This window comes from Pelobates fuscus, chromosome 9 (genome assembly GCF_036172605.1).
Source record: "Pelobates fuscus isolate aPelFus1 chromosome 9, aPelFus1.pri, whole genome shotgun sequence".
Classification (NCBI taxonomy): domain Eukaryota; kingdom Metazoa; phylum Chordata; class Amphibia; order Anura; family Pelobatidae; genus Pelobates; species Pelobates fuscus.
This window is the reverse complement of record NC_086325.1, coordinates 95661590-95685031: the sequence shown is the minus strand read 5'-3', so window position 1 is coordinate 95685031 and position 23442 is coordinate 95661590. Positions and strand designations below refer to the sequence as shown.

The window sequence follows — 23442 nt, the reverse complement described above, 5'->3', positions numbered from 1 at the left end:
TAGTACTATGTTATGCCATTTGGATCATCGGGTACATTGAACATACCTTATTGACTGGTATCTGTTTAAAGGCAAGACAGTTGTGCAAAACATTTATCTTGTGAAAATAAATTCTGCATAAATGTATAAGAAATTAGTCAGACCATGCATGTACTAATTATAAGACCTATTATGGGAAGTGGGATGATCTCAAACTACTATAACCTCCAAATATGTAAGACTTTATAAACTGGTTCTAAGTTGTTTGTCTTTTCTGTCAAACATTTGATTTGCACAATTGATAAAATTATATAAAACTGAATTGTGGAAACATTTAAATCAGCCTGTCCAGAAAATGCGAGGCTGACTCACCTTCACACATTATCTTACGCGTATTCTCTTTTCTTGTTTTTGTTCCATCAACTTCATTCATTCTGATAAAATTCAGATTTATCTCCTATTGTTTGCAGTACCACAAGTGACCCAAAATATATATTTTTTGCACATTGTATTAATTCTTTTTTTGTTTGTTTAAGTGTCTCACATTTTTGTAACTTAGAAAACCAGCATTTATTGTATTTTTCACTGTAAAGAGACACAGTGTTGTATACTTTATTTTTGCAGAATACTGTAATTATCAGATCTCTCACAATTATTAGCCTGGCTAGGTGACTAACTTTCTGTTTTGTATTCACCTTAAGAAATACAGCTGCCACTTGGCCACATACACCTCTTATAAATAATGCTTGTTAGCCATCATGACCAAGAATACATTCAGGGCAGCACTAAAGCACTTATCACTTGTTCACCAGTCGTTATTGGTGAGCTAGGCCAACCGTTTAACTAAGCATTGAATGCCGTACATTATTTGGCCAGACATTCTTTCCATATTCAATTTGATACAGGACCACCCCAATCATACTCTGCCTCACACTGCCTGTGCTTAATACAAGCATTATTTCAAGGCCACTGACACAGAACCCTTCTCAAAGTTGTGTCTCACAGGCCCTCAAGCCCAAAGGACTCATCATCTGTTTTCACTAGGCTGACCACCGTTAACTGCTTCTGAGGGCGGCCTCTCAGTGCCTCCAGGTCAAACAAAAGGGCACACCCTTTGGGAGGAACGTATTCCAACCTTCGGAGTTTTCAGAAAGCGCTTCCATGCATTCACTCTTCACGTGCCGATGTCTCTTCCATGCCAGTCATGGGTTCCAAACTCACCCCATTCTGCACAGCCGAGAAGGAGGCCATGGTGTGGAGCAGCATAAGTACCAGCACACACAGCCTTAGTCTGGTATTTCCGAGGCGGGTTCCCGCTGAGACCGGCAGCAGAGAGGGGTTGTGATGGTGATAATAGGGATGCAAATGATGGTGTCGATGGTGATGCTGGTGGTGGCGACTGCGGTGTTGGTAGTACATGGATTGGGAGTTCGAAGATTTGGTTGATGAGTTGTGATTGCCACTCCCGGGGGTGTTACATGAGTGCCATCGGACATCACAGCACTCCGCCTCTGTGTTAGATATATGGTCTTCTAGCGTATCTGTTAGAAACATAAACAATAATGAATAATATGAAATCTATATGTCACTCAGCATAAGCAATGTTGCACACAACATCTAAAGTAATTATTCAACATGTCTCCAGAACTTACTCAACCATCTTTTATGGTAAGGGAATCTGTCACTCTGCAGTTTTATTACAATTGTTTTCCTATCTTTCATGAATAAGTATTTGCGAGGTGTGAAAATAAAATTAAACGTAGAAATCAATACCTCTTTATTCTGCACCCGGGTGACAGTTCCCTGTCAATCATTATTATAAACTCTGTCCTTTTCACATGGCACTCAGTATAGAGAAAGCATGTAGAGAATAGGCGAAATGAAACAATGTTCCTCCTCTTCATTTGTAATGTTTGCCCTGGCTCTCCCTTCTCTGAACTAAATTATGGTGTTCTTGGTTAGATCTTTAAAATAAGTTTTAAAAAACCCAAAACAAAAACAAAAACACAACAACAAAACAAAAACAAAAAACAGATGCATGATTCTCAATGTTTTATTCAGTGGTGTAAATCCAGAAAAGTTACAGTTTCCCTTTAAAAAAAAAATGAGTACACTAGCAAGTCAAATAGAAAACACAAGAAATATCAGAGATAAACAATTGATTGACACCTGTGCGGAGAACATTTATGCTATGTAAGAATGTTTTGGGATTACACTAACCAAAATACCCTATATCATGGTGCCTTCAGTATGTGGAATAGAGGATCAAAAGTTGTAGAATAGAAAAAAAAAATATGCATATATATAACATGACCAATTACCAATGTTTAGTTAGCTATCGGATTGTGGAAAACACACACACAAACATATTTACACAAATTACTAGCCCCTCACAAAGGCCCAAATAAACGTGTCCAATCTCACAGAAAAACACATGCATTACTAGCCATTCACACAGACACATTTATATATTTATGCTAACTACTCACAAAAACACATGCCCTCATACCTCCCAACTGTCCATACTGTAGACACAAATCACTCTGTTCTTCTTTTCTACCATAATGTCCCTCTTTTTTTAGGAGCACCATATTTTTGGTGTGTCTGAGTGTATGACAGAGCACCACAGCAATAAAATCTAGTCATTAAACTATAAAATGTTCCTAGAAATCAGTCTGTGTAAATTATATACATGGTTCTTGTTCTAAATGACATTTTAGATGTCTATATTATGGAGGGAGAAAGGTGTGTACAACGGAATTTACACACATTGCTACTGCACCAAACTTGCCAATGGAACATAAAAGGAAAACGTGTTTGAATGTCTGTGTATATTTTTGCTTACTGCAAGCTCAGACCAGATCAGTTTTTACAATACAGAGTTGAATGACACAAGGATGAAAATATTTTTATTGACCACCAAAGTCATTGCCATTAGGATATTTGATTTTGACCATTGCTTTGAAAGAAATAAAGCTTCTCTCGCGAGGAAGAGTGTTGTCTCAATCAACATATAAAAATAAAAAATAGTGTAAATAGTGCTTTAACTACTTGGCATTATCCAACAAAGGAGAGCACTGAGTGACACACTAAGGTGTTTCATGACCTTAGGAAGTGCCACCAAGGCACAAAACATGTTAACGCCTTGTTTTGTGTTCTCTACTCCTGGATTATGCTGGGTGGTGTGTGGTTTTGTTTTTGAAAGCAGGGTGGAGACATGTACTGTCTCTCAATATGCTGTTTCCTGAGAGGGCAAGTCTGCTCTTTTTAATTTAACTTATTGTGTTAGCCCTCTGGCAAAAAATTTTTTAGGCATATATAAAAGTTAATATTTTCAATGGTGCTAGCCTATGTGGACAAGATCAACAGTGGACACTGCATGGGACTCAATGGATTGTGACCAACCACCTACCTCTGCAACATATACACATGCTCCAAACCCTAATGGTGTCACTTCCAATCTATACAGATGGATGTTCCTTCTGAACTGCCTCCATTGCTGTTCACATTGAATCGTCGAGAGAATAGTCTACAGCAGCAGAAGACCACATTGCAGGCCTCCTACTAGTCCCGATATCAGCGGGACAGTTTTGAATTCTGTGTCCTGTCCCAGGTTTGGTCCCTGTTGTCACACTTTGGGGGACACCAGGGAACTGCTCCCAATAAGTGTAGTATGAGCACATCATTAGATGCACTTGCTCTACCTTCAGACCACTGAGGTCATGCAGAGGGCGCTGTAACAGCGCTCTGCATGGACCACTCTTTGTGGGTCGGCCTGCCTGATTGTCATGCATTCACACATCTCTTCTAGGTGTGCCTGCCCCTGTTGGCCTGCATCACCGGCCCACCCCTATTTACCATGCCCACCAGCATTGTATAAGGCATGTTGGGGGTATAACATCAGCTAAAAAAAGAAAACTGAGGCCATAGAAGGCACGGGCACAAGAACTGGACAGTATCAGACTGGAATAATGTTGGCTGTTCGGATGAATCTGAACTCCTGTTGTGGCATGGACATTGTATGGTCTGGTGACAGAGCCACTTTAGTCAGCCATTTCTGCTTAAATGTAAGGTTACTTAATACGGTAATCTCTCCAGACTTTTTGTAAGAGGTGTTTTTCAGATCTATCTGTATGATTACTTGACTGTTACTAACTCATTTAGGTTGGTATGCAATTACTTCCAAAGCTGTTATTTGTATTATTTTTATAGACTCGGGCAAACAAACAATCTGCAAAGTTAAAGGGGCATTCTAGGTTAGAAAATAAAAAAAATATATTAACTTAAAAATAATAATAATAATTTTAAAAAATACTCAAGTTCCTACAAAAGAAGCTTATTAAGTAAACCCATATATTGAATAAAAATCAATAAATATGGAAAGAAAAATATTTCACTATGCATTTTTTTGATTGGGGATATTTCTAAAAATAGTTTGAAAAAGCTGCAAATCTCTTTCAGACCTTCTGAGACTGTCCAATTACAGACTTACAAATGTAGCTCAATGGCAAGTCTTTGCCTCTTGACTTTAGCTGTACTGAGCTATCCAACAAGGAAGTAACAGGACTGGTTGACTGTTTGACAGCCAGGGAGGTGTAACAGGCTTAATTTATAAAAGTGGCAATTTCTTTTAAAATCTGCACTTTTTGTAAAATGGAAGAGAGAGGACACATTCTTCACACATAAAGCCTTTCAGCAAGCTGATGTTCTTTAGTGGTCTGCAGTGACCCTTAAACTACACACTTTTTTAATTTAAGGGCATTGAAGTCCATTCTTGAGCATTTTAGAAGCACTCCATGAACAGGCATCCCTGACAGATTGTCTTGCTGCTAAGTAGTAGGATGACAAACCTCCTTTTCAAGCTGACACACCATCTGCCCCTTCCTTCTCTCTATTTTAAGTCTGCCAAGTTTGTCAGGTAGAAGTGCAGGTTCCTTGAGTTTCTTTTTTAAAGATATACAAATTGGTGAGCTGAACAAAGTTACTACATTACAAGTTAATTGACAATTATACTTAGTAATTGTTTACTCAATGTAAATGTATTACTGGATATATTCCTTTTTTCATTCAATTTGAACATTAACTAGATGCAATAAGCTTTGACCATTGTGTCTTAAGGGACACTATAGTCACCCAGACCACTTCAGCTCAATGAAGTGGTCTGGGTGTCAGGTCCCTCTAGGGTTAACCCGGCCTGATGTAAACATAGCAGTTTCTGAGAAACTGCTATGTTTACATCTGGGGTTAAGCCAGCCTCTAGGGGCTGTCTTCCAGACAGCCACTAGAGGCGCATCGCAATGATTGAGGCATATTATGCCTCAATCACGCAGAGCGTCCATAGGAAAGCATTAAAAATGCTTTCCTGCGGACACTTTGAATGCGCGTGCGGCAGTGCCGCGCAGGCGCATTCGGCGCCGGTGACGTCAGACAAGCATGCTGACGTTGGCGGGGGAGGAGAGGTAAGGGAGCCCGGCAGGGGAAAAGGGTGAGTAGCTGAAGGGGATTTAACCCCTTCAGCGCAGCGGGAGGGGGACCCTGAGGGTGGGGGCACCCTCAGGGTACTATACTATAGTGTCCCTTTAATGATAATCCTGAAGCCCAGAATAAGAAGTGGTCTACTGGACACTAATGGACGTAAGCCTCACTACAAAATACAGTATGTTTTGATCTTTGATTCTATTTTACAGGCAGGACAAGAGACAGTATAGTAGGTACTTATATCTCTATATACACTTCAATACTTTGAATTGCCACAGTTTCCCATGTCTATGCATGCAATCCCCAGCTGTAGAGAAAAAGCTTACATCTATACAAACCTTGACGCTACACAGGCCCTCCAGCAGTTAAAGGGTCAAACAGATGTTTGACCTTGAAATATGATGATTTGGGATTGGAGGAAATGTAAATATGTTCTTTAGACAAGAGTTTTCCTTTAACAGTCACAAGGGAAAATAGCAGAACGCAAGGCAAAGATATTTAAAAAAATGGACATGCAAATTCAGTCTGTATCTATGTGATACATTACAAACATGGCTATATACATAGACGGATGAATGAACATGCATATATGATATCACGTATTTATATGAAAAGCACAAAGGTTTAACCAACAGTAATTGTGATGAGTTATCTAAATCTGCTAAATTGTCCTCAACATTGCAATCCATCAGTAATTTCCTGACAACTCCCATTGTAAACTCTGCAACACATGGTCCCTTTCTTGACCTTGGGATAGTTGCAGTAAGTGATAAGGTAGCCCTTACCACCCATAAGTAACATAAATCTTATATCACAGTTATCCTGATTGGTTCAACTGGCTGTCAGGGAATCCACAGGAGTATCTCGCTGTACCAACCACTTTAACCATTAACTTCTTAGAAAGTCAGTAATGGCTAAGTCTAAGAACACGAGAGAGGTCATTTTCAGCCTTTAATGTCCTCCTAGCAAGACCTGAGAGGCTTAATGACTACCGTAAAAGGTTAATGATACCTATATTCTTAAGAGGAAACACTGCTGGATGTGATGCTCCAGATTCTATCTATACGATGACTACTCACTCATTCTATGTCACTCACATGTTAACCTGTCACCACGGTTATTATTATTTTATTATTAATATAGAGCCAACAAATTCCGTAGTGCTGTACAATGGGTGGACTAACAGACACGTAAGTGTAACCAGACAAATAAACGCACAGGAACAGAGGGGTAGAGGGCCATGCTCAATGAGCTTACAAGCTAGAGGGAGTGGGGTATAGTGACACAAAAGGTATAAGTAGTGGTAATGAAATGGGTTGCTAGAAAAGTATTTACTGAGAACTTTGGTTATTTTTGACAGTTGCAGGAGAGGAGTCGTGGGGGAGTGGGGGGAAGGGGGGGTAGAGGGATGGGGGAATGAAAACCCACTAACAGTTTAGATGATATGCTTTCCTGAAGAAGTGTGTTTTCAAAGATTGTTTGAAGGAGTGGAGACTGAGTGAAAGTCTAACGGAGAAGGGAAGGGAGTTCCACAGAAAAGGTGCAGCCCTGGAGAAGTCATGGAGGCGAGCATCAGATGTGGGAGTACGGAAAGAGGATAGACGTAGGTCTTCGGCAGAGCGCAGGGGCCTCAATGGGACATACTTGTGTATTAGGGAGGATAGGTAGGTTGGAGCAGCATTATGTAGGGACTTGTAAGCAAGCACCAGAATCTTAAATTGAGCCCTATATCTAACTGGAAGCCAATGTAGGGACTGACAGAGGAGGGAGGCGTGGGAGGTGCGGACGGACAGGAAAATGAGCCTCGCGCCGCATTCATTATAGATTGCAGTGGTGCAATCTGGGAAGTCGTAAGACCACTGAGAAGGGGATTGCAGTAGTCAAGGCGGAAAAAAAACAACGGCATGGACCAGCACCTGAGGTTCTGATGTTACACTCCAATTTAAACAAATAATCTCCTGTATAGTGGACACAGTACTTGCATATAGTTATGCTTTTAAAACATATAAAGATTCAACTTTTACCATGGGAACTAGGCATTCTGCAGCACCATAGAGGCTGGATGGGGCAATGTGACAAGGAGCACAATATGACATGTACATTATGATAATAGTCTGATGTATACAATATTACTATAATTTTCTTCTTGTGCAAAGTATCCAGAGAAAGATTGTGTGGAGACTTGCATATGAGAATTTTATTCCACAACTGCTAGACTGTCAGGTAACAGTATATCTCTGGCACTGCAGCTTTGGAACAAACTGGAAACAATCTCACACAAAGGCCGTGAATGCAACATCACCACTACAGCTCGGTTCCTAGAGCCTCTGGGAGCCACCTCTCCACTCTATGCCAAGACCTGACACTACTTCTCGGGAAAGAAACATACATTTCCCAAGCCAGTTTACTGAATGGGAGTCACTGATTAGTTTAGAGCGTTAGCTGACTGATCTCAGCCAATCTCAGCCTGCTCAGCGGCACTCCGCGCTTCCTGAATCTCAAAGTTCAGGGGAGGAATGCCGCTGGAGGCAACTTAGGGCTTAAACTGTTCAAGAACGGTTTAACCCCTTGAGGTAAGAGTGCCTCCAGGCACCATAAAAACTTCATTTAAATTAAGTTGTTTTGCCTGGAGTGTTTCTTTAAGAGCATCACACGGGAGATAGGCCTTGGTGTCTCCTCAGCTAGAGATTTATCCTGGTCTCCCGGTATACAGCGTATTTGATTGTAAATAAAAAAAATTGTACAGCAAGATCATCTGCATTCTAATCTACACACGAAATTTTTGGTATTTGGCCAGTGGAGTGTCCGTTTAACATCTGTTCTTGCACCCGTAATCCACATGTTAGGCACCCATCCAACTATGTACCTGTCTCTCAGATCAGACAGCCATGAGTGTTTGATACCGAATGTTTTATCATTTATTAATGCAACTGCAGATAACACAGCGTCAGTGGGTTTACTCTAATGATGCAACTCTCAGTCCAAAAGCATGAGTGCACCTGGGGAGGGGTATATGTGCCCAGCTTTCCCTATGCTTTTCCATTTTCCCTAATCTTTCCATTTTGTGGTTGTAGCAGAACCCCTTTGGCTGTCCAATCTATTCCCTTTTATTGTTGGCACTTAAGAGTTTTCCCTGTTCCTGGATTACACAGAATCACCTACCACCATAGGTGGCTATACTTTGTTCGGTATAAAGATGTACCAGCTTGCATATGAACGACTATATTCACCATACGAACTAAACTACCGAACAACCGGACCACCCTGGTGTGAAGGGTGGCTGTAATTTACCGCCCTGATTGCTTGTTACATTCCCTTGAACGCACGAACAGTCTGCTGTATCCCCTGGGTGGCCGCCATTTCGGCAGCCGAACACGTGGCAGCGGCCATCTTAAACCCGCGAACAGTGGTGTTTGGTCATCGAGTGTCTGGAACTCAAAACGGACACTTGACTAACCGAACACCGCTAAGACCTCCAGGGCTTCAGAAAGTACCGATGGAAACGCACGAACGGCCCGTCGTTCGGTAGGATGAATCCCACGAACTAGGGGATTCATCCGGTTACAAACTTAACTATGGATGGCATAGTCTTTCGGGACTTTTGAGGCACGAACAGAGACCGACCACAGGGCCAGATCTCATGGAGCTATTTTCGGCTACTTTACCCATGCGGTCGGTCAAATCTTTACCTTCTCATAACTCCCGAAACCCTGGTCTGATCTGGGTGATTTTTGGATATGTTCCTCACCCAGATCAGGGCTACTTAAAGGTGTATCTCCCATATTTGGGGTATGTAAAGGATCCTGCTATCCGTGCAGCTCTGATCCTTGTAGCGTCTCCCGAAATCCAAGCTGAAAAGAGTGAAGTAGTGATTATAGCTCCCAATTCCCCAAACATGAGTCGAGACTTCATGAAGGGGTAAAACGAATGTGTTTATTGATGGCCAAAATCAGCCCTTTTATGATGGTCTCCCAGCAAGGAAACTCCCACATGGGACCTTGTGGAAGACTGTAACAAAATATGCAGAACCAATCAGTATACAGTACAATTCTTATACACACCCACAGGAAGAGTGTAACCCCTCCTCTGTATCCTGGAGATAATTAACATACCCCTCCTCTCTATCCTGGAGATAATTAACTTAAGTGGTTGCAGAGAACCTAATTATCTCCGGGCAGAGAGAAACATGTGCTTTTTACCTTTTAACAAAACTGTATTAAAATCAATATCTCATGTTTCTCTAAACGAAGTCCCCATGTTCCACACACCCCCAGATAGCTTGGATCTGAGCGCATATCATAGGCGAATAGCGCTCAGATCCCATGAACACAGTTCTCAATAACGTAGAGTAAAGTTTAAGTTCACCAGCTGTAATGGAAGTTAAACTGCAGGAACCCACATACGAGTGTAACAGGGGAAATGTACAATCCAAGCAAGTAAGGCGAATTATGTGATCCAGAGACAGAGGGCTCTGTCCCAAGTGCCTTAAGACCCCATGACCTAACGGGCCAGCATCCCAGGGTAAGAGGCTAGCAATCCGGCTCCTCCAAGAGATAGGGGGGCAGGGCAGTTTGTCACATGCAGACCCAGTGACAAAAGCCATTTTGTCACAGGGTACATCCAAGAATTGAGGAAAAGTATGCACTGTATAATTATGTTAACTGTTAAACTAAGGGGAGGAGATGTGTGGGAGGTAACGTCTATGGGATTGGTTACTGTAATAATTATGGTTAGTCCCTCCCTTGCATGGGATAATCTCACAAAAGCAGGAATGTTGCCATTAAACTTGAGTTCTACTCCTGATACTGTGTGTCGTCCAGTGATTGGGAAAGGTGATGGGATACTATTGGATTTTATTGCTGATTATGCTGGATACTCTCTTGGATTTATTACTTGTTCCTGCATTCTTTTAATATACCAGTGGAGTTAAGCTGTGGGAAATCAGCTCTCCGCTACATTGGCTGGCAGCGTCGGGATCCAGACCCACAGAGGAGCAAGTACCAGGAAAGGCAACAGCACTAATGGATCACGGATGGAGATCGATTACACCACATTAAAGCGATCCACTTTAAAGGACCTCCTGGAAGCAAGGGGTATCTCCGCCAGCAACAAGACCAAGGCAGTCCTGGTTGCAGAAGTCATGGCGGAATACAGAGCAGAAGAGGGTCCGGCTTTGGTACAGAACAACCCAGCAGAGGAACAGAGGCGGTTGGAATTTCAGAGAGAACTGCAATTCCGGCTGTCATTCTATGGGGAAAACCCATCAGCAGAGATTATCTCCAGAACCATGACGGAGGTACAGGAGTTTGTACTAAGACAAAGGGTCCAACAAACTCCAGAGAGGAACCAGACAGTACCCACGGTACAGGAGAGCAAACCAAAGGCACCGTACCAGGCTTTTAAAACTTATGTGGAAGCAGAGGAAGAAATTGATGCCTTTTTAGAGGATTTTGAGAGGCTGTGCCACCTGCATAAGATAAATGCCGAGTATTGGGTTCCTATTTTAGCAGGTCGGCTAACGGGAAGAACAGCAGAAGCATACCGCACGGTACCAGATGAAGAACTAAGGGATTATCACCGGGTTAAGGATGTCATACTAGCCAGATACGCCATGACACCAGAAGCTTACCGAAGTGGTTCAGGGACCTTAAAAAGACTGGTAAAGATTCACACGCAGAGTGGGCTTGTCGACTACAAAGAGCGGCACTGGGTTGGACACAGGCGAATAAAGTGCAATCCATGGAGGATTTATTGCAGATGATACTGTTGGAGCAATTCTTCGACGGACTGGCGCCAGATATACAGGAGTGGGTGAGGGATCGCAATCCTACAAACCTCACTGAAGCAGCCCGAAGAGCAGATGACTACCTAGATGCCCGGAGGCAACAGAAACCGGCCCTGGGTAAAGCCATAACACGCCCAAATATAGCCACCACCTATCCGTCAAGTGCAACAGCTTCACCGCGACAGCTTCCGCCACCTGCAGTCGCCCAACCACGGCTCAGACAGCCTAACACCATTCAGTGTCATCAATGCCAGCGCTGGGGACACTATAAAAGAGAATGTCCACAACTTCGGGATCGCACCACATGGATCCGGCCCGGTCCACCACCACCACCACCCAGAGCAGCAGCACATTGTTACCAGGCAGAGGCCGCAATGACATACGATGCTGGAGTTCCCACCACCACAGTGGAACAGTGGGAAGTGCTACATGAGGCAGATCCCCTACAGGCCCACGCAGACAACCGCCAACACCATCGGCAGACAGTCTATCTAGAGGGAAAGGCAGTACAAGGGCTTCGCGATTCTGGAGCCACCATTACTTTGGTAAAGAGCCACCTAATCCCCACGGAAGCAAGAACCAGCAGGACTGTAGCCATAAGGGTAGCCGGGGGAGCAGTATACCGGCTACCCACAGCCCGAGTACATTTGAATTGGGGGGCAGGTCATGGGAATGTGGAGGTGGGGTTGATGCCACAACTACCTGCGGAAGTTTTGTTGGGGAATGACTTGGGGAAACCTCAGACACCAGCGGTTGGAGAGGCCCACCCCGTGGTCACACGCCAACAGGCCCGCACCCAGGTCTACAACTCACACCCGGAGGTTCAGGTAAGAGACCCTTCCCCATCTATAGAATGTGTACCCTGGGCCCCACCTAGTGAATTTGAAGCTGAGGTAGCCACAGACCCCACGTTACAGATGTTAGCCTTTTTAGGGACGGCAGGGTATTATCGGAAGTTTGTGCCCAATTATAGCGCCCTGGCCAAACCCCTTACCGACCTTACCAGTAAGAACCTTCCCTGTCAGGTCACCTGGACCCCGGAGTGTGAGCAGGCATTCCAACAGTTGAAGAACGCACTTGTAAATGCTCCTGTCTTGGCAGCCCCTGATCCAACTAAACGCTTTCTTGTTCACACAGACGCTTCTATGTTTGGATTGGGGGCAGTACTGAGCCAAGTCGGGGCCGATGGCGGAGAACATCCCGTGGCTTACATCAGTAGAAAATTGTTGCCGAGAGAAGTAAGCTACGCCGCCATCGAAAAAGAATGCCTGGCCGTGGTGTGGGCCCTGAAGAAACTGATACAGACAGCCATTTTCGTTGCTCACGGATCACAACCCGTTTGTATGGTTGAACCGGGTGGCGGGGGACAATGCCAGGCTGCTGCGCTGGAGTTTGGCGCTGCAGCCCTTTGACTTTAATATACAATACCGCCCGGGAAAACAGAATGGGAACGTCGACGGGTTGTCGAGACAAACTGAATTGGAAAAATGATCCGTGAGCATCCCCGGACATCCCCAAGCCGATCTGTGCTGGATCTGACTGTGTATGCCGGCTTGTGGGCAAGGGGGAGCAGTGTAGCAGAACCCCTTTGGCTGTCCAATCTATTCCCTTTTATTGTTGGCACTTAAGAGTTTTCCCTGTGCCTGGATTACACAGAATCACCTACCACCATAGGTGGCTATACTTTGTTCGGTATAAAGATGTACCAGCTTGCATGTGAACGGCTATATTCACCATACAAACTAAACTACCGAACAACCGGACCACCCTGGTGTGAAGGGTGGCTGTAATTTACCTCCCTGATTGCTTGTTGCATTCCCTTGAACGCACGAACACTCTGCTGTATTACCTGGGTGGCCGCCATTTCGGCAGCCGCACACGTGGCGGCGGCCATCTTAAACCCGCGAACAGTGGTGTTTGGTCGTCGAGTGTCTGGAACTCAAAACGGACACTCGACTAACTGAACACTGCTAAGAGCTCCAGGGCTTCAGAAAGTACCGATGGAAACGCACGAACGGCCCGTCGTTCGGTAGGATGAATCCCACGAACTAGGGGATTCATCCGGTTACTACAAACTTAACTATGGATGGCATAGCCTTTCGGGACTTTTAAAGGCACGAACAGAGACCGACCGCAGGGTCAGATCTCATGGAACTATTTTCGTCTACTTTACCCATGCAGTCGGGCAAATCTTTACCTTCTCATAACTCCCGAACCCCTGGTCTGATCTGGGTGATTTTTGGATATGTTCCTCACCCAGATCAGGGCTACCAGGGGGTATCATATTTAAAGGTGTATCTCCCATATTTGGGGTACATCCAAAAATTGGGGAAAAGTATGCACTGTATAATTATGTTAACTGTTAATCTAAGGGGAGGAGATGTGTGGGAGGTAACGTCTATGGGATTGGTTACTGTAATAATTATGGTGAGTCCCTCCCTTGCATGGGAGAATCTCACAAAAGCAGGAATGTTGCCATTAAACTTGAGTTCTACTCCTGATACTGTGTGTTGTCCAGTGATTGGGAAAGGTGATGGGATACTATTGGATTTTATTGCTGATTGTGCTGGATACTCTCTTGGATTTATTACTTGTTCCTGCATTCTTTTAATATACCAGTGGAGTTAAGCTGTGGGAAATCATCTCTCCGCTACAGTGGTTTAATCTCTCTAAGAGTATTGTGACGAAATGCCTTTTGTCACTGGATTGTTAGGTGACAAGCTGCCCTTTGCCCCCGGCTGTTGGAGGAGCCTGATTGCCAACCTCCTTCCTCATGACTATGGCCCTGGGGTGTATTGCCATTTAAAAAGACTATTTGGGGCTTATTGGCTTCTAAAGACTGTTTCTGCCCATTTAAATCCATGGGAAGGTGTGTCTCTTCCCCTCCCCCGTTTCCTGTCTATTGTTCTCTAGCAGGGTGTTGTCCCAGGCCCACTGCCAAACCAGTTGGAACTGACTGCTTTTGTCCCTCCTTGGTCTCTCAACAGCCCTTGCTATGCTTTACCCCATGGCAAATTTACTCTGTTCATGGGACCTGAGCGCTGTTCACTTATATTGGGCGCTCAGATTCAAGCTATCTGGGGATAGGTTAAATGTGGGGGTTCTGTGTAATATCATAAGAATTATGTATTTTTATGTACTTTTACGTATTTTTGCTGTTAGTGTAAAATGTAGATATTTTCTGTACTTGGAGATAATTGAGTTTACTGCAGTGCCTTAAGCCAATTATCTCCAGGATGGAGAGGAGGAATTTCATTATGTGGGAGTGTTATTATGTTAATTAGTGTTCCCATTGGTTTGTGTCCCTTTTGTCACAGTTTACCACCAGGTCCAGGGGGTGTGCCTCTGGCCTGAAAACTTGTATATAAGGAGTAATAAACGCTCATTGGAGTCACATCATCTTGTACCTTTATGAAGTTTCGGCTCATGTTTGGGGGATTGGAGAACTACACTCTGGGGATTGCTATAATCACTATACTACCCAGGGTAGGATCACTAAGCTCTGCTAAGAGCTTGTTCCTGTTCCTGCTCTCTGTAATTCGGAGAGGTTGACCTACTGGAAGCTGGACCCTGGTCTTGGGTCCAGAGTGGGTGGAGACGGCGAGACCCCAACCAAGATGGCGGTTTGTGGGAGTCTACAGTGGTTATGGTGTCAGGTGGAGTGCTTGGAGACCGTGGAAAGCACTAGGAGCATCCGTCAGCGGAAGGTACCCGGTCGGGGTGCCAGCGGTTCCGTTACAAGTATATTTGTAGAATTTTATCAATACATGATGTGACGCAGCTAGATTACATGTTTCCTCTATTCATGGTGCTCTCATCCTTTTTATTTTCTTAATCTTTCTTAGCAGCTATTAAGATTTTACTAGCCACTTGCCTGTCATGCCTCTGTTTAAGAATTTAGTTGCAAACTTTTCATGTTACATTTCTCACTCTACTTTTCAATTACAAAGTTTCTTCATCTTGCAAAGAAAACCATAGATGTAGGTGATCACTATGAATGTTTGTGATGCTTCTTGGGGATCTTGGGAGGACCGATAAGTTATAAGCAGGTGTAGCCCTAAAATGCCATATCACTGCAATCTATGCTACATACGGATAGTAGTTACTAACTAGAAAAGCTACAATTTCTGGGGAAATTGTGTGAAGTGTTCTTGCCTCCACCAGTAGTCTACAACTGGAGTGGGCGGAGTAAACTGTGCTGAGAGTTTTTTACCACTAAGTATATTGTGTTTGTTTATTTTGTAATAAAGTATATTATATACTAAATTTACGGTTCCCGATCTTTATCTGAGAAAAATACCGTTGGGACCAACTACACAGAAATAAGTTGAGTAGTTTTACTATACCTACTGAATTCAGAGCCGACCTGAAGGGCTCTTTAATATGTGAGTGTCCTCTACATTTATTACACGGATATCACTTTGTACAGTCTGCGCTATGTCGCTTTTATGTTTTTATTAATAGGTTTTATCCTGCCTACCTCTGCCAGTGTGTCCAGGTCCATGACCTGTTTTGCAGGCCTGTATTCCTGATAATATAGTGTTCTATTAATTGAGGGTATTTATCATCTGTTGTCTAATTAAACGCTGGAATATATTTTTCTTTCTCTTTCAGCGTCACAAGGGAGAGTATTGTTTCACTGTTCTGCTCTTCTCTCTAGCGCTGAAAGGATTAATGAAGCAGCGTATCTTTATATAAATGTCCCGGCACATATGTTTTTAACAATTTTAATCTGTAACTGTAAGCAGTGACAGTTTCACTATTTGCAGCTATAATTTGTACCATCAGTTCTTTTAATAGAGTGCACATACAATGGGAAATCGATTTGGCTGAGTTCAGTTGTGTTCGGAAGCCAGCCTACAAGCCATGATAATGAACATCATGGATCTTTAAAAGACTTATGAGTATAACTGGCTCTATACTAGCAAATCAATGTGAACGTTTCTGATGCAAGTTTTCAGTGCTGCTTTTCTGAGTTTTAATTATTTGCCTACCAACGTTTTATTTCCAAAACCAGAATTCTCAAAATGCAACAGCCAGACCCACTTATTGGTCAGAAGACAGTGCTGGATTACCCATAAACAGAGTGAACAGACCCATCATGTTTTCTGGGACACATATCACATATACATATTGATGGGTAGCACATGAAAAGGGCAGCCGTGTAATATGTAGAATTCAGAAGAAGGTGTATTAGATTAAGCAATTAGGCAATGAAGAATCCTGCAATTAGGCAGTAGGCAATAATGCCGAATATGCATTATACACACTGCAGGGTAACCCTTTTCATGCATTTTCATAAATATGAGAAACGTATATGTGTCCCTGTAAAACGTGGTAGATCTGGTCACCCTGCCAATAAGTTGACACCGGTGGCTGACTAGTACCCAGGATCTGACAGGTGCCTGGTGAGCCCCAGTCCAGCATGCTCTTTAGTATGGCACTATGATTCAGTAGGACACAACCCACTGCTGGTGCTTCCATTCTCCCTCCTACATATATCATATGGAAAAAAAAAGGATTGGTAAACCGCACCACAGAGGAAAGGTGTATAAGACAAATCAGTACATATACACACACTATATGTGGTCTAATGATGTATGGGTATATGATGACCTCAAAGTAAAAATGAGATAGGAAAAGATAATAGTGTAATATGTCAAGCAAATTTTAAAACATCTTTTAAAACCCAATAAAAGACTAGCATAGGGGGCGGGGCCTGGTCGCACGGCACATCAGCTCCAGCAAATATAGATTGATTAACTTAAAATATGGACCTATTCCACCCACCCGATGGCACACCGCGGTGGACCGGCACCTAAGGAGACACTGGACACGGGGAGAGGCTGGCAATCGATGTTTCAGTCCCCCGGAGGGGCATACATCGCTCCGTTCGGATGAGGCCTACTCAGGCGGTGAGTGATGCGGACGGCCGCCGCCCACTATCCTGCCCGATGCTGCCCAGCCAGGTTCCTTCGGCTGGGAGGACCAGGCCCTGTTCCCCCCCTCTGGGCCGGTGGGGTGATCCCGGCCTACACCCTGTACGCCCGGTGGCTCCTGCTACAAGAGACCAGAGTACAGCCTAGACCACATCTAAGATGGCAGCGCCGCGATTCTGCAGACGCGCGTGAGCACCTCTTGCTACCGAGGAGATAGTACCCTCCTGTAATGCACGCCTGAAAAGAAAAACAGACTACAATCCCTCCACAACGGCACAGCAAAAGTAATTAGCCAGACTGCAGGGAGAGGACACCAAAAAGCTGGGGGAGAGCGGCGGCAGAGTGATCTGTGGCACAGGGAGACACGCGTGCCTTCAGCGTCCAAGCCAACTCAATTTAGGAAAGACAAAACAGCTCTGGACTCACTGGGGGCGCAAAGCCTGAATAACACCCCTCTTTAGAGCACAAATACCTGCCTACCGCTGGAGTGTTGGGGTGTCCCTATAATATAAGCGAGTGACCTCAGGACTCTAACTACCTACCAAGCGAAGACCTCGGCAACAGCAAAGGACATGATATAGCAACACTTAACCCATGAGTAACTATCATAGTATTGTAACCCACTAGCCTGTATCACAACAATAGTTTTACTAACACTGTTTCATGCGCACACGTAAGCCTCATGCTACCCTACAAAAATGTGCTATACTATAAAAATGTGCAATACACCTACAATCTTATGCACGACTAGTTGTGTTGAGCGCACGCTTAGCCTAGCATATGCCACAATAATTATATATTGTGCAAATTCCAAAGAAGCAAACTGTCGCTTTAACCCCACTCATGTATGTTTAGTATAATTATTTTATGCTTGACTAGCTTATGACATAGCGTAAAAACTTACTATCCAGAAAGTTACAAGCGATGTTTTGTGTTATGCATTGAAACGCTTAAGCAACGTAAATCTATACTGTTCATAACCTTACTAATTCAAAAAATGTGCTAGATCCACTGTCTACCCCTATGTTTAAACTGTTTACCACGCGCTAGAGGACTGTCTTTGGGGTACCTCACAAGCGACTGTTATAATCATATGCACAACTAAAATAAATTTAAAAAAAAAAAAAAATGTGCTGTTTAACTGCCACGTATTGTAAAGCTATGAAAACGCCTGCAGCTGCTGTTGTGGCGCTGCACGCTTGTTGTTAATGCATGCACAAATAAAAAAAAAGAAAAAAAAAAAAAAAAAAGACTAGCACACACTTTTCAGAGCTACTAAGAGCTCTGCTGCTTAGCGCGTGGACGGTACGATCCCTGTCTAAGGATATATAGGTATTCCTTGTATTGGACATTCAATTCTTAGCAGTCATATGTATAAAAGAGACAAAGGAAAAAGAACCAATGGCACAGATTATTGTGGGTTATATAAAATATAAAAAAGGTAGGTATCCTACTTACAATTTCCAGAGCAATGACTTGCTCTGGTAGTATGCGCTTATGGTGGTACCATCCCCACCTGGAATGTGCAAGAAACAGATATAGTAGAACAGCAGCAGAGTACGGTAAAATAATAAAAATATAGGTTATATTGTAACAATTTTATTTTGTTTTAAATATAAAGTGGTAAAAACAAATATGGTAAAATGGCAAAGTGCTCCAGTCCTCACTTAACGCATTTCGCCCGGATTTGGGCTTCTTCAGAAGTGTGGATACTCAAAGAGAATGTTCATGTTATATAGTACATGTACTGGTTTGTCTTATACACCTTTCCTCTTTGGCGAGTTTTTTTTTTTTTTTTTTTTTACTTTTTTGTATCTTAGCTAGGGTTGGGGATACTTGCTGGTTTAATGCTGCCTTCCACCTTATTACTTTATTGAGCGCCTATTCATTTGTTGTTTTATGTATATCATATGTGTTTGTTTCTGAGGCTGTACTTGTATGTGCATGTTTCTGAGGGTATAATTGTATGTATGTGGATTTAATTGTATTTCTGTGTAGGTGTATTTTTGTGTCTATAAGTGTGTATCACATTCTAAATACTTTTTGTTTACCTCTGCACACCTTACCTCACACATAGACTTACACATCTACATTCATGTACACTGACCCTTCACCTGTGCGTTCACACATCAACATCGTCTTCATTCACACACAGTGACACCAGTGTACCCCTATTTTTTCAAAGCATTGCATGCATTTTAATTCTTTAATATTATTATTGATATTTATATAGCGCGAGCTTATTTTGCAGCGCTTTACAATCAAAGGAAAAATTACTCTTTTAATCACTTGTGCAATGAATTTTACATTAGAGGCCCCAGCAATAAAACATACAGTAATGCACATTCTGTAGCTTATATTTTCAAGCACTGTGTTGAAATAACCGCATTGTGCCACTTTTGGGATTGGGCTCTAGATCCGCACCTGAGAGGGACACACACTTAGAGGCCTGGGAGATGGAAAGAGACACGCAGAGGGTCCTGGGGGATGACCAGGGGTCTTGGGAGGATGGAGCGAAACAAACATACAGCACTCTGCATATTACATACCAACACACAGACAACAGTCAGGCTTCCCCACATGAATACAACACTCACACAACACTGAGCCACCCCCATCCACAGAACAAAGTCCAGGACTGTAGGAGGGACCCCAATCAGGCATTTGGCATAGAGGGCAAAATATGGATGCTCTATTCAGCTCATGGTTCATTTTTGAGCTAGAAACTGTTAAACCACATGCAAATCTAACTCCAGAAAAAATAATCCAAACAACTGACACATCATTCAAGATTTAGTATTAAAGTTCAGGCTGAAAATGTTATTTCTCTTTATCATATGTTAAAAAAAAAATACCTCTAGTTAGAACCTGGGCTGCACTATGTAATACATATATATATATATATATATATATATAGATCTGATTAGCTGCATTCATGTTTTTCACTAAGTAGTCTACTTGCCGCCACAATATTTAATATAGCAAGCTATGAGAATGTCTCTTGGGGGACATGCAAAACGTGGACAGGCCCTAGTAAGAGTCCACATAGTATGTTAGTGTAAAGGGGTTGGCATTTAGCTGAAGCAAATATTGTTGCAGCTACAATACATAAGATAAAAGAAGACAGGGACAGTAATAATAATAAAAATAAATGTTCTTAAAGGGAAACTATAGTGCAAACTTGTTTTCCTGGCACTATAGCTTCCCCGTCCGTTACACCCTCTCCCCCCCACCACAAGGGGTAAAAAACTTCTGTCACTTAACTGGGTTCAGTGCCAATGTCCTTTGGCGCTGGCTCATGTACGCTTTCTTAAAAACTGCAATAATTAGCTTTGCAGAGTTAAGGGACCTGGGACAAAGCACCCAGACCACTTCAATGAGCTGAAGGGGTCTGGGTGCCTATAAAGTGCCTTTAACCCCTTAAGGACACATGACGTGTGTGACACGTCATGATTCCATTTTATTCCAGAAGTTTGGTCCTTAAGGGGTTAACAGTTTTACATTGTGTGTGTTCAGTAAAACCGTTGCGTTTATGTTCTTACCTGTACAGATGAAGCCCGGTAATCCTCCATAGATAAGGTCGTCATTATCAGGTAGCATGAAGGGGCAGCGGGTTTGTACCTCCAGGCAGTACTGCTTGCAGGGGATGTGGTGGCGGCACTGCCGCTGGGTCACATTGAAATACTCCGAGCACAGCCAGGCTTTGTAGACAGCCTTAAGAAAGAAAGTAGAGGGGCACAATTAAAAAAAAAAAAAATAATAATAATAATAAAAAAGAACAATAAAGTTTGAACATATCTATTCCATGCCAGCCTGCACAGCATAATAGTGCATTGGCACATAAAATGTATTATTTTGCTAATGCAAGTTTAGACTATATTATAAGGCTCAGATTATTCTCTAGTCTTCACACCTGGAGAATACAGCTATTGTGCTTAAATCGCTCATTTATACTATTGTTGTTTTCCTTTCATTGAATTATTTTCTTTTATACACAATGCATTGAGAATGAACTGCAAAGAACTCTTCTATTCAAACAATTCTTCACAAACAGAACGATGAACACATGAAAACCTGGAAATGAACAAATGAACAATCTACTACAACATTGACAATATAGCTGTAATTCAATATGTTGTGGTTTTCAAATGTTACTCTAACAGATAATCAACATAAAAACAGACTCAACAAGAACTATTAGTGCCCAATTACGTGAATGATTTTTTTGGGGTCCAGTTCTGGTTTAAAGTAACAGTGTCACTGAAGAGGAAATATACTGAAATGTTACCTCTACCCCATATATGACAGTTATCAATATATTGGTATAATCTGGATTTCAACTTGAATGCTCAGTCAAAATATAGAAAAGCGCGTTTTTCTACCACAGACGTTTGGATAAAGAAATTGCCATCTAGTGGATATTTGTGATACTACAAAAAAAAGGTCTAGAGCAATTATTAATTGTTAGGTCTATCTTTAACTAATAGCCAAACTAATGGTTGCATTTCAGCAGTCGAACACGAAACTGGGTGTTATCTTGTGTAAAAGTTGATAATCCAGCCATTAATGTACATAGTAAAAGTAAAATTATAAACTAAGAAAAAAACATGTGCTGACTGTGAATAGGGAGACTAAATAAAAGACTGAATTTCTCATCTGCTATCACTCATATATTTTTTATAAAGAAACAGTAATTTAAGACAGATTAGTTGATCTGAAAATATTATCTAACTCATTTAGAGTTCCGGCCTAGCTATTTAGCTTGTATCGTACAATTCCTATTTCAATTCACATTGATGCATGTTACCCTTTTCTCGTAAGTTGGTTGTTTTCTTTTTAATTTATAGTAAAAATTACGTAAGTAAATTACATCATACTCTAGTTTAGATAAAGCCAGACCCTTGCAAACCCTGAAAATGAAGAAGAGAAATAGGAATTTTTTTTTTTTTTTTTTCTTTTCAAATTTCTACTCTTCTCTGTATTCATTCTCAATGCTAGCTTTCTGGTGAAAATAATTAAGGTTTTTTAAATATGGGGATAAGTAAAAAAAAATATATACTAAACATTATGGGAAGTGACAGTTCCCCTATAGAAAGCAGACAATTAAACTTAATGATGTAGTGTCACAGGGTCGTACCCCAACTTACAGAAATGGCGAATCCCACAAAAAAGAGTATTAATATAGACGTATTACTGGGCCTTAGAGTAGCCAGACTTAAGTTAATAATAAAGAAATAAGTCAGTAATAGCAAAGAGCAGGATAATAGAAATACAGAATATGAATAAACAAGCCAGGTCAGAATTACACAAATACACAAAGTAAATAAGCCAAGGTCAATATAAAATATTAAGAAAGACTTAGAAGCACTACATGTGTATCAAGGCATAAACAATGACAGGCCACTGAATAAGGGCCCAAATAAGCTAAATAAAGGCTAACACATGTTGTGCTTGGTGCTCATCGTCTCTGCGACTCCAAAATGATTGAATATGGGGTCGTATGGATGACGTGGTCACTTTAAGGATAGGCGTGATGTCATTCTGTTTCAATTATAAAAGGATGTATTCACTTGGTCGCTGCCCACTGGAATACAGGGAAATAGCAGGCTTTATACATTCTGCCCACGCAGTTTTAGTGAAACTGCTATGTTTACACTGCAGGGTTAATCCAGCCTCTAGTGGCTGCCTCCCTGACAGCCACTAGAGGCCGCTTCTGCGGTTTACACTGAGTAAATTGCACGTGTCTGACGCTGGACGTCCTCACAGAGTCCAGCGTCAAATAAGATCCCCACAGGAAAGAGTAATGCTTTCCTATGGGCGGGTTTAAATGCGCGCACACCTCTGGCCGCGCATGCGCATTTGGCTCCTCTCAGGAGCTGACGTCGGCGGGGGAGGAGAGGTCACCAGCGCCGAGGTAGCCCAGCACTGGATTAAGGTAAGTGGTTGAAGGGATTTTTACCCCTTCAGCGCCGCGGGAGGGGGACACTCCAAATGGGTTTGTTTTCCTGGCACTACAGGATCCCTTTAAATAAATTAGCCTTTCTAGGCGTGCAACATCTTTCAATGTCTTTGGCTGTTTGGTAAAATCTGTGGATCATGCCCACATTCTGCTAGATGCGATGCTCAACATAGTGAAATAGCATGAACAGAAGCACTTCCAAAACCTTGCAAATATTAAAAAAATTAGCATCTATTATTATTATTATGTATTTCAGGGCTCAACAAATCACAGGCACCAGATCACCATGGGTGTTTGTTAGT

At 42.4% G+C, this 23442-nt stretch overlaps 1 protein-coding gene across 1 annotated transcript in view; it reads right to left on the bottom strand.

Moving 5' to 3' along the window:
• Window positions 1-238: 238 nt before the first annotated feature.
• Window positions 239-23442, bottom strand: part of NALF2 (NALCN channel auxiliary factor 2) — a 233929-nt gene continuing 210725 nt past the window's right edge. The window contains exons 2-3 of the mRNA XM_063432176.1: window positions 20724-20895; window positions 239-1520 (exon numbers count right to left, since the gene is read on the bottom strand). Coding sequence (XP_063288246.1) covers window positions 1147-1520; window positions 20724-20895 — 546 coding nt within the window. The 3' untranslated portion in view covers window positions 239-1146. The remainder of the gene's footprint in view (window positions 1521-20723; window positions 20896-23442) is intronic.